This window comes from Colletotrichum fioriniae (assembly GCF_027942845.1).
Source record: "Colletotrichum fioriniae strain IMI 355084 chromosome Unknown scaffold_15, whole genome shotgun sequence".
Taxonomy (NCBI): domain Eukaryota; kingdom Fungi; phylum Ascomycota; class Sordariomycetes; order Glomerellales; family Glomerellaceae; genus Colletotrichum; species Colletotrichum fioriniae.
Genome location: NW_027076851.1, coordinates 440,893 through 457,097, shown reverse-complemented (window position 1 = coordinate 457,097; position 16,205 = coordinate 440,893). Strand labels below are relative to the sequence as shown.

Below are 16,205 nucleotides of genomic sequence, written 5' to 3'. Positions count from 1 at the left end.
AAACCCCTTCACTCCCCTTATGTGTCGATGCTATCGGGACGTTTCAACGGAGCCTGGAGGCTTTCCCAGAAGGTGCACTAGGGGAACACATACTTGTCTGGCCAACGTTCATTGCTGCGCTCGAATGTCATACCCTTGAGCAACGCCATTTCTTTGAACAGTTTCTACTAAGGCAGTATTATCGTAACAACTTCTTGAATATCCCGAAGGCTTTGGAGTTTCTGAGGGGTATTTGGTTGCAGGATACCCTTCAGTCAGACTGGCCTGCACTTATTCCGAGACTTCGGGTTTTCATCATGTAGAAAAGCCTCAAGCTCAAGGAGCCGCGGGCGGGTTATTAAATTGAAAATATCAGCTACTAGTCATACCTCTAGATTTGATGTAGCGTCTGAGGTCTTTCTGCTTGAGGACTTGGAGTGGCAACATGTAGTGTTGCCCGCAAAGAAATGACTATAAGTTGGTTGAGAAAGAAATACGTACTTTACTGGTGATGACATATAATGAGTTTTTCCAGGAAGAAGAAAGGCTCGTACCTATCATATGACACGTTAACATTCTGCCAAGACATCCCTCGCTGTTGTTCACAAATAAGATTCATTAAGAGTACATCACTAATTGTTGCAAAGAAAGCAAAGGCCGTTTTGCACGAAGCCGAATCATCACAGAACTTTTCGATGACTTTTCTGTTATTAGTTCAACAATAATACTATCTGAAGGATGCGTGTACCTCTCAATACAGTTCTGAACAAGATAGTTTGTACGTGGGAAACATTATGCGATAAACTTGACATATGCCGAACTACCAGACAGATCCGGACAAATCCTTGCCATCGGCGTGGAAAACCAAGGAGACACCCTCGCCGGCGTCAATGCCCTCGATCGGGGTACCAGGCTCGACCGTCGAGGCAGAGATGCCGATGCAGGTAGTAGCGCAGAGAGGGTTAGCCTGCGACATGCAGAACAAAATGCAGGCCGCTAAGCACTTAGGCTACATGTGCTTCTCTGTTAATGTACTAATATTAGGAATTAGGAGATGGACACCATCGTGGGGCTTTTGAATAACACGTACAAACATGATAGTCTAAGGAAGATAGTCTCAGCAATCTTAATCGAAGTTCTCATTGAAGGCATGATAGACCACTAGTACGAGAAACTTCTCACTTAGTATTTAAAGTTACCTTGATTAAATACAAGACTAAGCTTATACGGTTATTGTGGTTGTGAGCCACAACCAAAATCATGTGTTCACAGTCCTGACACCTCCACAGTCGCAGAGATAAACCATCAAGTCTATTGTTTCACAAAATGCTCTAGATTCTCGCTCCCTATGTCCAAGTTGTGTGGAGCACAATTCTCAGTTCATGTGCTTGTGGCTGGGAGAAACGCATCAAACTTTTCCAGCAAGTCGGCGTGGCCGTTGAATAGAACCTCCAGCTTGCTGCGGGCCGCTGCCTGCTTCTCTGCCCGAGCAGCTTGCCACTCTTCTATTGACTCCCTGGGCGGAACGTCTATCTCCTGTAAAATTTCAAGGAAAGCGGAATATTTCTCTGGCTGGCTAGCCTCGAACCGGCTCTGAAAAGCAACATAAGTTAGTGTTTAGGTCGCCATCAATTAAAATGGGCCTGACCTACCCGCACTTCTTGGACAAAGCCAAGCGACTTGTTGAATCCAGTTTGGTCGAACACAAAAGGCGTTGGATCGTTAGATTGATTTGGAATGCTTGGGAAGTCGGCTGTCGAATCTTTGGACTCCATGTGTGTAAAATGTTCCTCGAAAGAAGGAGTTCGCAAAAGACCGAATGAGATTCCAAGTTGACCTTGCGCATCAGAGTTTGCTGGCGTCATAGAACTGACATGAAGTTGGGGAGCTCTCATACATATACCCCTAACTAATTGAACGGGGGAGTTTTGGACGCTCTGAGACGGGGCTCGTGTTGTGCAGTTGAAGGAGGGCTACGCGTAGAGGAATCGTTGCCGCCATTTAGTGATGAACGCAACAGGGGCTAAGATCCTGGCCCCTCAGCCCACAACAATGCTGTTGGTCATGGTGGCTTGGCCTCGTTGGTCGGATGCCGAAAATATCGGTGTCCGATTCGAAGCATGTCGCAGCCTAAATTACACATGCTGTGCCGCAACTTCGCAACTGACTGCCCAGGCGCGAAAATTACGGTGAGACCACAGTACAAAGGACCTTTTGGTGGGTCCACGACGTGGCATTGTGCGCATACTGCGGAGTAGACTTTGCATGATCACACATCGTATCACCATTTAGCTCAAGGCCCAGTAACAACCGCTGAGGCCTTAATTACTTAGAGCTGGGGTTATGGGTTTTACTGATTAAGTTTATCCATTATCCTGTAAGATAGGCAATGCAAGACGTGTCGATGTAGAACCCTTCAATTTAGATATATGCGGTTCTCTACACTATCAAATCCAGTTTTCGTGACCATGGTCTTCTTGGTTGAAATTCTCTGAGTCAAAGACTTGCCCGAGGCACAGGTCGGAGGGCATCAACAACCTCCTCGGCTCCTTGCTCTCCTGAGCATAGCGCCCCTTCCATGTAACCCTTCCACTCAGTCGAGTACTCTGTGCCGACGAAATGAAGATTGCCAACTGGTTTGCCGTATACATCAGAGTACTCTGTAAAGTGGCCAATCTCAGTGATAGGCGCAAGAGCGCCCTGACTGAACTGCTCGTGCTTCCATATCTGATCGAAGGTTTCGATAGGACGAAACGCTTCCGAGTCAACGTCGACATTGAAAACCTCAGCTATCTGCTTTAAAACAACTTGCCGACGCTCGTGGGGGTACAGCTTGGACCAATCTTCTCCAAATTTGCCATTGACGAAGCAGGTGAGAGCGAAGGTCCCTGTCTCGTCGACACTGGTGTCGCGTGCAACACAGACAGGTCCCTTGTAGCTCATGAAGAAACCATTAAATCCAAGACCTCTCCACCAAGGTTTTTCATAGCATAGAATCGCTTTGTTGTAGTGTCCAAGCTTTGATGAGTCGGTGACCTCTCGGACCCTTTGAGGCAACAATGGTGAGATGTTGAGATCGCGAAGCATAGCGCTTGGCACAGAGATGATAGCCTTTCTTCCTAAGAAACGCTGGTTTCTGGACGTGATTACAACAACGTGGGTTTGATGATTCTCAATTGCAGCGACAGGGGCCGAAAGATGGATGTTGCTTTCTCCGATCAAGTTGGCAATGCCGTTTGCGATCTGTTGCGTGCCTGATAAAAAAGTTTTGAAATTAGCAAAGTAAAAGAAGCCTACGGAGAGTGGAGCTTACCGCCATGAAAGCGCTGATAGTTGCCGCCCGTCTGATCATCGGCACGGATGGAGAATAGGCCGCCGTTGCGCCGGCAATAGTCAATGAAGAAAGCTGCTGACTCTTGGCTGGAATCAACTCCATGCATCACTCTGGCCCAGAGGTTGATCATTTCCACCGTCTTTGGAAGAGCACCAAAACCTCGCACATATTGGTCAAGAGATATCTTGTCGTCTTCTCTCCTAGGAGCTTCATGCTTCAAAGAGACAGCTTGGATGTGGTCGCGAATCTTCTCGAGGTTCTTCTTCTCCTCAACCGAAAACTGAACAGACGAGAATGAGCTCTGAAATATGGTATACACAAATACACCAATGAAGTTGGAGAGATTTTATCTACCTCGGGTATAATGCCGAATGGAAACTCGACCCTACTGCTGTCGGCCAGCTGCATGACGGCAGTACCTTTGAGTCTCTGCGCCACTGTCGGCAGTTTGAATTTCTTGACATATTTCGCCATACGACTCTGCGTATTCTCGTTTATCCAGGCAGCGCCCAGATCGGCGACGCCTTGTCCAGAGGCCAGCGGTACGCTCCACGTTTTACCGCCAACACGATCACGAGCTTCGACGACTGCGACTGAAAGACCGGCTTGTTGGGCGGAATAGGCAGCCTGAAGGCCGCTAAGACCGGCTCCAACAATAACGACGTCAAACATAGTATGTTTGAGGATAGCGATACCGGTTTAGGAACCGATTGGTTTAGTTGGAGGGTTAGTCTGTTGGGTTGTGAGGGGCTTGGACTCAATCCAGATGCTGCAATGCTCTGAAATGCAACTGCACAGAGCTGCATCCTTATATCTTCTGCTCACGTCCCGGGTCCAATTTTCGAGACGAATCATGTGCGTCCACTCGGAACGACATGGCCAATCTGTGTTGAAACTTGGCAATATGCCGCCCGGTCGAGCATTGTCAATTTTCTTCCCCATTGAGTAAACTAAATGAGAAACCAAAGAGCAACTGCAAAGACCTCTGCCAGTTCAGGTCGTGAAAGTCAAAAAAGGTCCCCACTGCCGCTCGAAGGGCCTAAGGTAGATAAAAGTCAAAGTAAGGTAGGTCATAACCTTTTGCCTAATGTGGTAAACAAAAAGAGAGGATTTGTTTGTTGATAGGCTAAGTCTATTCTTGCTACCCACTGCTGCATGGTGTTTCCCCGCACCCGGTGATCGTCGACTTCCCCCGAGATCGGGGCAAAGAATCGGGGTTGTCCCATCAGACAAGCTCACAAGCGCATATCAAAGGAATTCGAAGGCGAATTTGTGTCTGTTTCGCTATAGATTGCTTTCCAGTCTGTTCATGTCACATAGATCCGCAGGGCCTCACCATCCCGGGGCTTGTGCTTTCCTTCAGCCACCCTTCTGTTGTGAACAGTGTAGATTGCAACCTGGAGAACTGCGAATGCCATTCCCACTGATACCATGATAATTTGTGTTCTCAGACCCGTTTGATAACTATGATAGATCAGCGATGAATAACTAGAGAGCTTCATACTGCCGCAGTGCCTGGAGCTTGAGCTACTCACAATGGGGCATCATCCCCTCGATAATACTGCGTTCCGACCATCAACCCACTGATGGAGAGCATCACCCACATCCTATTCGGCATCAGCGTGTCTGACTTAGTATAAGCAAAATGGCAACCTACGCAATACTAATACTTCTTTCACCTGGTTCCCTGCAGTTGAGTTGCACCCAAGAGTTGTTGACGGGGTGATACCCAACCGCGAAGCTGTTTACAGCTGTCCAAAGCCCCCAGCGTGACCACTTGCCCACATGAGGGTGTGCCGTCCGTGCAACGACCAAGACAATCAGATAGCAAAACTGAGCCCCGATTACTGAGAATCCACGCTTGTTGGTCTTGTCACTGATATAGGCGAAAATGAAGACAACGACCAAAGCGAGCGACGCGCCCACCGCAGCAAGGGCATTGGCCTGAATGCGGTTGAAGCCGAGATTCCTGATCCAAAGTGTAAGTCATGGTACACACAAGATGGCGCAATATTTTGAGCAATCCTAAATCAATTCGTCCAATACTCACATAATGATGGTAGGCGTGTAAGTGGTAAGAGGGCTCCAGGTGGAGAAGACGGCAAAGCTGCTCAGAAAGTGTGGCCAGCGTTTCCAGTGCAGGACAGTCTTCAATACGAGCTTTGAAGGAATTCTCATGCCTTGAGCACCTCCTCGCTTCTCTGTATCGTCTATCTCTAGACGTCGTTGTATGATACCCTTCTCTGAACCTTTGAATCGGATGAGGCCTGGGCTCAACAGCGGATCGGGGGTGTCTGGGGATCCTGGCAGAAGGAATAGCAGCGAAAGTCCAACAAAGATCGTAAAGACACCCTCAACTGGTTTCACAATCAGTCAGGTCGAACCATAGATAGAAGTGTCGTTGAGATACATACCCAGAAAAAGCCACTGCCAGCCACGCAGCCCACGTTCGCCTTCGAGCTTGAGGATACCAGATGCCAGTATAGGGCTCAAGGCATTTCCACTAAACATTCCGAAGAAGCTTTTCAAAGTCAGAGCAAGTGTGATTCGGTATTTTGACGGCACTAACAAGATTGCGATGCGTTTCGCCAGTTCTTTCTTTGTGTACCAAGTCGAGAGGGTATAGCAAGCCCCCGGAATGTAGCCCGCCTCTGCAAGGCCAAGCATCATACGCGAAGCTAAGAAACCCTTGCGGTCGACGAGAAATACCTGCATAGTTGCGACGAAACCGAATAGAATTACTTGGCTAGAGATGTACTTGCGCGGCCCAATCTGATTTCAAATTGTCAGCATCGTGGCCTCTGAAGGAAGAAAAGAGTCCTACGTATCTGTACCTAGACCACACTTACCTTTTGCAAGAGCATGTTTGAGGGAATTTCTAAGATGACGATTCCCAGGAACATCAGTTGGTTTCCCAGATTAATTGTGTCCTGATTTACCCCGATGTCTTTCGCAAACCCGCCGGTGAGCGCACTTGCAAGATTCATGCGGTCAAGTTGAAAAACAAGCAGGCCCAAGTACAATAGTGGAAGCACCGAGCTATCGATTCTACCAGCAGTGAAGTCAGCAAACCTATGTCAGCTAGTCCTCTTCCTGCCATGTGTCTACTCACTTTCGACGAGCTCGTAATTCTTCATGATGCGTCCAGTCAGGCTCAATGTCTGGTGTCACTTGCTCTGGCGAGTCAATAGACTGCAGGCTTTCCTGCTTCGACTCACTCATTTTATCGTGAGCACAAGGTGGCAAGACGACTGAAACTTGAAGGTGTTGTCTTTCCTCCCGGCGGAAGGGGTCTGGTCATGTTTTCAAAGGCAGATCCTCCTCATCGAACCTGTCATTTCGGCATTTGGAGCTCAGAGGCTATCCTTCACGCCATCTTTATCTTTACGGAACCCCAGGCATATTGATGCTACCTGTACGAGTGTTACTCCAAGACATCCTTGCATTTTAAAGACCCGTTCCGGTGCCACAGTCTTGGGAACATCACGCAATCGCCCCTATACCATACTCTAAGGATGTGCCATGCCGGCAAACTCACTTTGATTCAGTTAGACATCCCGACCGATGGCTGGATGTTGTTGAAGCTTCTCCACTTTTGGTCTGCAGTCTAATGTTTATCACTGCCATCCTACCGAGCACGCAATCTTTCACCATCGCGCCAAGACAAACCCCGAGCTACTTATTCAGTACTGGCTGTTATCGGGATTTGAACTTCTACATGGTGGAAGATAGATAGCATGAGTCTACAATTTGAACGTGAGATAAGCCCTCGAAAAATTCCATTGAAAATCAAAAGTTCGTTTAGCTGAAACCACTTTCTTGTCCTTGGCCTTTCGTGCTTGCTTGTTTGCTTAGTTGTTTGGTTCTCCAACATCGGGTCCTATCTGCAAGGGTAAAAGCCGTTTGTGTCGACTAGGTATCGGACACTCCCCACTTCTACGTATACAGCAACAATAAGAGAAAACAATACGTACAGATAGGTGGCGGTGACCGACGGAGTACGGATTCTACGGAGTGTGCCATCGATCTACTAGTCCAAGTTTGCAGGATTGAATCCCGGTGAGAAGCTCTATGTGGGGCCACAGTTCATGGCAATTCTCTCCGATAACCGCTTCACCACACCTCTTCACTCATAAGACGCCAGGAAAACAATCATTGAGTGTTTTCGTGGACAAAACTCCCACCATACGGCCACCCAGAACCACCGCTGCAAGTTTTCTAAGATGGCGAAAGAAGGGAAGCCCGCCAAGCGCATTGCAGTCATCGGCCTCGGTCCAGCCGGTGCCATCACGATCGATGCTTTTGCCAAAGAGCAGGCATTTGACATCATCCGGGTTTTTGAGCGTCGTGAGGCTCCTGGCGGATGCTGGTGAGTCGAAATTCATCTTGACGTGAGGCCTGGATGGAGAATATGGAGCCCCTCCTACACAGTCCATCACAGACCGAGTAGTCACCCGTACTAACAATATCTATAGGCTAGGTGAAGGGAAACCGCCGCCGCTCATTCAATCAGATGAGCTCAAGCTTCTCTCCTCCCGAACGGCAGACCCCCAGCTAGCAACAATTCCCTCCAACCTCCCTGCTCAACTGCCTAAGTCGCCCTCGCCGCGGTATTCTGAATCCACAGTCTACCCATACCTTGAAACCAATGTAGACTTCGTCCCTATGCAGTATACTCAAGAACCGTTTCCAACTCAGCAATCCGAACACTCGAGATCACTCCACGGAGAAGATACGCCTTTCCGACACTGGTCTCTAGTCCAGGACTATGTCCGTTCTCTGGTCGACCGAAGGGGCTATGGTGACTTCATCAGCTACAATACTACCGTGGAACGAGCTGAAAAGGTGCCTGCAGCAAGCGGTTCCGGTGAGGAGTGGAAGGTGACGCTGCGCAAAGATGGTGAGAACACTGATGACTGGTGGGAGGAGAGATTCGATGCCGTGATTGTTGCATCTGGGCATTACAATGTGCCCTATATCCCATCCATTGACGGTCTGCCCGAGTTCGCCAAGGATCGTCCGGGAAGTGTGATTCACAGCAAGCATTTCCGAGGTCGGGACGCATTCAAGGGCAAGAAAGCCGTGGTAGTCGGCGCCTCTGTCTCAGCAGGAGACATCGCGTTTGATTTGACCTCTGTGGCTCAAGCACCTGTATATGCTGTGGTCAAAGGACACACGTTCAACGGGTACTTTGGTGATGAGGCTTTCAACCACCCCCTGATCAAGCGGGTTGCCTCCATATCCCACATCGAACCGACCACTCGAACTGTTCACTTCGTTGACGGATCGTCTGTTTCTGGTGTAGACGACATCATATTCGGCACGGGTTACAGCTGGACACTACCTTTCTTCACGCCACAGTCGGCCGGCACTTCGACCACAACCAAACACACACCAGTTCCTACCCCCCGCAACAACCGCATCCCGAATCTCTATCTCCACACAATCTACACCCCAGATCCCACAATTCTCTTCGTCGGTGCCGTCAACGCAGGCCTCACGTTCAAAATCTTCGAATACCAAGCCGTTCTCGCCGCGCGACTGCTCGCAGGCCGCGTCCCATCCTCTCGCCTTCCATCAACGCAAGCTCAGCTGGCCTGGGAAGTAGCCCGTATCGCCCAGCGCGGTGATGGCCCAAAGTTTGCGCTCGTATTCCCAAACTTTGAGGAGTACTTTGAGGAGTTGCGAAGAATCGCTGGTCCACCCACCGCAGACGGCAAAGGACGAGAATTGCCGCCTTTCAACAAGTTCTGGTTTGAACGGTTTATGCAAGGTCACGAGCGTCGAAAGGATATGTGGAGGAGGTTGAACGCACAAGCGAGGGAGACACTAGGAGTGAGAGGTTCTGACGGGAGTTTACGCCCAAAGTTGTGACAACAATGGAGCTTTGTAGAGGTCTAGATCAGAAAGGTTCTGCAAGTCATTCTGTGTCCCCGTGAACTTTGTGCATCAAGAATTATTTAAAATATTCTGTGGCAAACTACTTATTTGCAAGCGAGCAACGTCTTTCGGCTTAGCCAACTAACTAACGGAGAATCTCAAGCGCCATGCTGCTTCCATTGAGGTGTTATGTTTCAGCATTTCCGTCATGCAGGGGCCTGTGGGTATGTCTCTACGTGGACTGTCATCGTTCTGCGGACCTTTGCGTTCGAAGTCAGCATACAATCCCTTTGGCATCCGCACATGCACTTATCCACACATATAGCCTTTGTGGCTTGAAATTAGCAGCCGGATCTAGAATTCATTGCTAATTTAATTGTGTATATCCTTTGCAAGATATGCTTGCTTGATCGCAGTAGTAAAAGCGCGACTATGTGAGTGAAAGTACGAGTGAGGATACTTCTAAGTGAATCCAGTCGTGAGTGGAGAGTGGGACTGAGGCTGAGACTGAAAGGAGCAGTAAGACTCAGAGATATCACAAGACATCGGACGAAACATAACGACTACCGGAGTGAGTCTTGTAGACAGCGTCTCATCCATCTAGGAGGTACTCATATCGAAATTTCTTCAATCAGCGTAACATGAATCATTCCAACAATCATTTTGTGATACATGTTGCAGCCTCTCATTAGGTCGCAACTTACAGGACAGTACCATCGCTGTTCGGGCCAGTAATCAGAGAGGAGTCTTTCTTCTATCTCTAAGTCATGTTTTGTCGTTTCTATTTGTTTAGGTCCGCAACACATGCTGGAAGGAACGATATCAAGCAACCCTAGAGTGTAGACTGGGTCTCCAGGCCGAATATTAGAGCCGAGGTCAGAGGAAGGATGTCATTCAAGATAAATGCCTATATAATAATGCTGTCTTCTCCAACGTGGTCATTCCCAACAACAACTTACCGTGCTCAGAAGGTTCTTGATGCACAGCTATGAGACACCTAGCGCAGATAGGAAATGTGTTTTATAACTAACAGACAAGATAGTATGTTGGCTCCTTAGGGAGACCACTTCTGATGGTCGCCGAGCTGGATACAACTGTTTAGCCAGGCGGCGATAGCGCCATTTGTGCGGTCGACGGCGACGTAGCTGGCCCGACCTGTGTTCTGAAGGATGGCGTATTTCACATCACTTCCAGACACCCCGACGCCGCCGGCGATCTCAGGCTGTTCGAGCCAGGTCGGCCGATTGGGATAATTGTTGAGCCAGACGTCCTAACTGGACTCGGGCACACTCGATTTGGATTACAACTGAACTCTTATCATCTGATTCACGACGCGAGATAGGAAAATCTTAATATTCGCATAGAAGTCTCTGGCTAGGGACAGGCTTTACTAGGTAAAGTTCTTTCAGAAGTGGTTGAACACGATTCTATGAAGCATCAGCTTAGTACTAATCAGCGGTCGGGTTAACGAACCTCATTTTACTCTAGCGGCAGTGTCTCAGCATTGCGCACCTCCACAGCTGTAGATTGTAATCGCGAGGTTGACGATTGCTTCGTCCTCGCCGATAACCCGATTTGTCTCACTGATTCCAGCCACTTTTTTCGGCTGCCATCCTGAGTAGTCGCCGCTCTAAGCCTGAGGTGAGCCTGAGCATGGCACTACGTGCCTGAGTCACCGCCTCTAGTGCCTGAGCAGGCCTGCCAAAGACATAATCTTTGTGCACACGTAGGAATTTATGTAGTAGTTATCTAGATGCTGAAAACGGCTGCAAAAGCATAAAAGACAACTGCATGATTTCTGCCTCCTCCGGTTATGCGACTCTATTAGTGTTCTTTATCCGCTTTATGAGAGGCAGATTCTATGTCTTTAAATGCCTACATTCGTCCCCTATGCAATCCGAATTACCCTTTGCACAGGCTTTGCCTTATCCCATGCCATTTTATGAATGACGGCTACGGTATAGCGACTGGAAACCATGTCCTGGTGGCTCGCATCCTCGTTAACAACCATGACATTCACCCAGCCACTCCGCAGACCAATACTGGGAAACCGATCGCTGTCCCAGAGTGCAATTATCCCACCAGGGCGGCCTGGCCCTTGCCGTGGACGACTGCACACCCCATGGGCAGAGATACCGACCAGAGTCAGCTTCTCCTTGTGCTCTGGATGTGTGTCATCTTCAGCCCGTCCCTCACCGCCTTGGGACCACCAGAGCCCGCAGTGATCGCCCTCGCTGTCGATTATTCTGCGAACGCTCTGGGACCCCTTTGTGTGTATTTGATCCGTCAAGCTCAGAAATTCCTCGATGAGTGACACCGAAAAAGCTGTAAGTGAAACGGCGGGGGCCGTCATTTCCAAGATGGTGTTGACCTGAGGGGGGCCCCTCTTCTTCCCCCCCTCTTGGGATCCTCGCTGTTGTTCGATCACTTCATCTCTGCCCGCTGTAATATCTCCCTCTTCTTCAATTCTTTCCCGCTCCGACTGAGGTTGGACGGGATCGCGGCCACCCTTTGCCCACTTGTCACGGTAGACGTCTTAGCCATCCAGCTTGAACTTGCGTACCAGAGACTCGGGCCGGTCAAGCGCATGTTGAACCCCCTCGAACAGTCGATAGTCCACGGGGCCGCCCCAGCCGGCCCCCGACCAGCTGGGAAATCTCGGATTCGGTTGGTCTCCGACGTCGACGTCACTCTGAGGAGGGACTGTTGCCTGTCTGCGCGAGATCTTGGCGGCAGGCGTCCAGAGAAGCGCGTGGATGAAGAAGGCCTCAGGCACTCCATACACCGTGATGCTATCAACAGACTCTTGCAAGTGCAGCTCATCCAGAACGGCGAAGATGCCGGCAAAGCCGTCTAGAATATCTCCCTTGCAAAGCCAAAACCTACGTCTGTTGGGTCCACGAGTTTGCAGAGCCACTGACACCAGTAGCACAGACCGGGATTGGTCTGCCTTCCTGCCGCGCGAGCTTTTCGAAACATCTTTCGTTCCAATCTCTCGTCGTTATTGACTAGAACAGAGACGGGGGGAGGGCTGCTGTCTGAACGGAGATCGTCACCCTGACCTATAAGAGTCTTGACCCAATCTTTGATATCGAAAACCATGTGCCCATCTTGGGGATCGATGTTCACCAAACGCTGACCAGGGACCAGATTGAATGGATTGGCGTGTTCTTCCGGTATCTCATCCTGCTCTTCCACTGACTCGTCACTCTCAGTATTGAGCTCGACGATCTTCCGCTCAATCTCATCGTTCGATAGGTTCATTTTATTCGCCGCAGCAGCTGTCAGGATCTGGAATCTTGTGTCATTGTACTCGAAGAGGCCATCCAAAGCCATAAGTGCGTAGCGTTTGGCCTCAAAGTCGTAGTGTGATTTGAAAACGGCGAGCATCTCTTCCTCCACAGTTTGACGCATAGGATTGTCGGGTGATGCCCCAGCCAACGCATGCAGCTTGCTAGCTAGATCGGTGTACCAGTATGGATCTATCTCTAAGAGGAATAGGCTCGAGCTGGCTCTGACGAGCGCATTGAAGTCGGCCGACATAGACAGGCCATGCTCGACGACATCGATGAGGTCCAACAGGGTACCTGACAAGCACTATATATGACCCAGAATGTGGGAATACTCGGCCTGCGACAGGGTCCTGGTCGCAGAGTCCGCCGGCATGCTTTCGAGCGCGGTATGGCATTTCTCACTGATGTGCTCCAACATATGTACAGGCTGAAGCTGAAATGCGCATTCGCGCAATGTCTTGATGTGTTTCAGGAATGCGTCTCCTTGATTTTGATGTCCAGCCGGTATCGATTCGTAGTGGCGCCATGAAGCGTCGACGAGTACTTTCAAGTCTGTCGGATTGCCAGTATAGTTGAATTTCTCGGTGTAGAGCTCGACGAGCATGCTAAACATCGGCTTCCAGCCGTCGTCCACCGGGCTATGTGCCTCCAAGCCAATCTTGCAATTTGCGATTGCGTCGTCCAGTACTTCTGGCGTCTTCTTTATCCTGAACTTCATCACAGCTGTAGCGCCGATCTGGCCTATGGCGGCGTTGTGCAGCGGTGTTCCAGGCGCAGCCGATGACAGCAGCTCTCGAAATAAGTCACTGGCTTCTCTTTCGTTTTCGTCTTCTTCCGTGCACATATAGCGCAGGCGCAATGATGAAGCAAGATTGTTGAGCGCCGTGAGATACCGCTCGGAGTTCCTGGATGCCTTGGCCAGAATCTCCCGCTTGCAGGCGATGGAATCCTCCAAGTCGGGCGGGTTCTCCTTCAGCTCGAACCTTTGAACCAGGGAATGGCCCAAGTTAGTCAGGATCTCGAGGTGAAGGTCTAGATTCCCCTCTTCGACGCCGTGCCCAATTAACCCATCATTCGCTTGGCGGCCATGGAGAACGGACTCTTCAAGGGCCTGCTGGGAGCCCCCAACACGAATGGTGTCTCGGTGCTGGATGGCATCTTCAAGAAGTGGTTGCCGGGCTAGCTGGGAGCCAAGTTTGATGCACATTTCCGCCGTCGTCGATCGTAGCATGATCTCAACCTCCAATGGGATCCTGTCGTTGGCAAGGGCTTCGGCGAACTGCGTCCGCATGATATCATGCATTGATAACAAATCGTCCATGTCCATTTTCGCAATCGTATTAGGGTCCATGATTCTGGTGAGAAGCGGTTATATGCCTTTCATTAGGTAGATTCTGAATGAGTGTTAGCTGATTCTGTGAGGGGAGTTGCTGATGAGTTGGAAAAGCCGCGGTATTTAATTTTAGCTGTAAGGCATCCTTACCTCGTTCAAGACGTTGATAAATTTATTTTTCTTGTACGCCTCCTATAGTCGAGCTGTATGTGGTCAGCTCTGCATGAATAGTGGTAGCCTTGTTGCTGCCCAATAACGTAATGGCTTCATTCACATAAGAAAGGGTTGCCATTGTTGCAAGCCTTGTCAGGGGAGCCGGGAGTAGAGCCTCCAGGCACAATACGATTTTCGACGACGGCGTACAATGTACGAAGTGCTACGAAGTAAGAATCTGCAGACGCTTGAGACCGCGTTTGAGGGCATGGGCAACTTGTTCATTGCGCTCTGCGACGAGATAAGGGATCGGATGATAGCGCTCGTCAGCTGTTGAGAGTAAGGCCTAAGGTCGCTCAATATGAGAGTAAGTTGTAATTGAGAATCCAAATCGAAGTAGAGGAAAAAATTGATAATTTGATCGCCCTTAGCATTAAGTCAACTTCATGGCCTGGATTGTAGTTTTCTTTTTTTCTTTTTTTTTACCTAGGCAGATTGCTGTAATACCATCGCAATTCAAATCGAAGCAAGAATAAAAGAACATCATTGCATGAACACAAACATGTTTTAGATATAACAACAAGAGAAAAATAGACCAGGGCCGTCATGATCAATGCAATCAAGGCTCTCGGCCGCTGTTTGATCCAGGATTAGCATACTTACGTAGCGGCACGGGGTTAAAATGCTACAAAAGGTGTCCGTGAGTACAGAGAGCCTTCTCGCAGTCCCTTAGAGGCTGTAAAACCGTTCTCAGAAAGCTGTCCAAAAAGTTGTCTTCTGCCGTCGTGCCTTTATCCCCGAACAGCCGGGCACAGTTACGGACAGCATTTGCGTATGTTTCATTAACCCCTTTCGCGGCCTTCCCAGCATTTCTTATGATGTAGAATTGCTTGTCTTCGGGGCCGGGAGGGGGGGGCATCGAGATCATCAATCAAATCTCTATGAGTACCAAGCTGCAATAGAACAATTCCTAAATTCAGAAGCACATGTTTACGAGATCCCCTATGAGCTTGGGTCCCGTTATCGATGAGTTGGTCTGGTTCGCTTGACACGGACGAGTTGGCTCTCTCAATTTTCACTTCCATTGACGGCGCTGATTTGGAGTGTAACGTACTGGCGCTAGCCTCGTGAAAAATGATACAATTTTCCAAGGACTCATCCTTGTCTCTCAGGTCAAATCGAACTACAGCCTCTGCAACAAGACGTGCCGTTGTGACAATCCAGTGGAGAGACCCGGATCCTTTCTGCGGCTTTCGCTTAAGCTTGTGCCCAATCGCTGCCCCCAGGGTGGTTTTCTGGGCCTCTTCTGTATGAAAAGATCGAGGCAGGTAGAAAATCCGAAGGTCGCATCCGGAGTTGTCTGATATCCTGATGATGGCATGTTGGGCATTGTCATGCTCCTGACCCGTGAGATACTCCGGGCAGATCTCCATGCCGTTGCGTCTTTCGTGATTGAAACTCCCCTGGATTTGAGCTTGGCCAATGGTTGTTTTCTGAAGTTTTAACGGAGGCTCCGGAGGAGATGAAGATGCCCGCCGTTTTCTGGAAGTTTGAGTAATCGACGTGGCCGTCTCTACACGTGCCTCGGCTTTGATGGAGAAGCTTGAAATATCCGAAGAACCAGTGTTAACGAGTGGTCGAACTGTTGAGCTTGTAAATGTTGAAGATTTGACTAGCATAGTTGATACGACCTTAAGCCAGGTTAACTTCGGTTCACTGCTAATGGTCGACTTGAAAGCGAGATGCCAGGTAGCTTCGCATGATAATGGACTACCCGATTCGGCTTTGTCTCCCTCAGTAACAGCTGAGTTTGAAGGTGTGGGAGGTTCTTCCGGTGCCAGTCTGAGGTAGGCTATGTGACGTTCGTGACATTGTCGTGAACATGCCTCGGCCAGACATCTTTTGAGGTGCGCCGAGACATGTGATTCAGTGCATATGTCGGCGAGGATTCGAGAAAGATCCGTGAGGTTGTTGCGAAAGTCTTGAGGATGGCTGTCTATAAGGATAGATGCCGTCCCCATGTACTTTCTATTGGCAATTACAATTCGCTTTCTCCATCTTTTAAGCTTTCTGGTGCAGTCGACGCCTACAGACATTTCGGCCTTATTGCATGTCAGTATTAGTATGTTATTGCCTCGGTGACTCGGATATGGAGACACTTACCCCGGCACCCTCACGAAGCTTTCTCTTGGATCTCTCCCCTATGAATAATTTCGGGGCATCCAGAACACGC

The 16,205-nt window shown here is 49.4% G+C and overlaps 3 protein-coding genes across 3 annotated transcripts; 1 reads left to right on the top strand and 2 right to left on the bottom strand.

The window, feature by feature from the left end:
• Positions 1-2,475: 2,475 nt before the first annotated feature.
• N0V96_010665 (uncharacterized protein) lies at positions 2,476-3,985 on the bottom strand (the record flags this gene model as incomplete). Its single annotated transcript, XM_065759018.1, has 3 exons — positions 2,476-3,233; positions 3,293-3,593; positions 3,668-3,985. The coding sequence occupies 3 exons, from the start codon at positions 3,983-3,985 to the stop codon at positions 2,476-2,478; spliced, it is 1,377 nt and encodes a 458-aa protein (XP_065612328.1).
• A 3,551-nt stretch (positions 3,986-7,536) lies between these two features.
• Positions 7,537-9,187, top strand: N0V96_010664 (uncharacterized protein; the record flags this gene model as incomplete). Its single annotated transcript, XM_053189287.1, has 2 exons — positions 7,537-7,682; positions 7,789-9,187. 2 exons carry the CDS (start codon positions 7,537-7,539, stop codon positions 9,185-9,187), a joined length of 1,545 nt encoding a protein of 514 aa, XP_053053275.1.
• Positions 9,188-11,729: 2,542 nt separating this feature from the next.
• Positions 11,730-13,813, bottom strand: N0V96_010663 (uncharacterized protein; the record flags this gene model as incomplete). Its single annotated transcript, XM_065759017.1, has 3 exons — positions 11,730-12,046; positions 12,130-12,790; positions 12,911-13,813. 3 exons carry the CDS (start codon positions 13,811-13,813, stop codon positions 11,730-11,732), a joined length of 1,881 nt encoding a protein of 626 aa, XP_065612327.1.
• Positions 13,814-16,205: the final 2,392 nt, after the last annotated feature.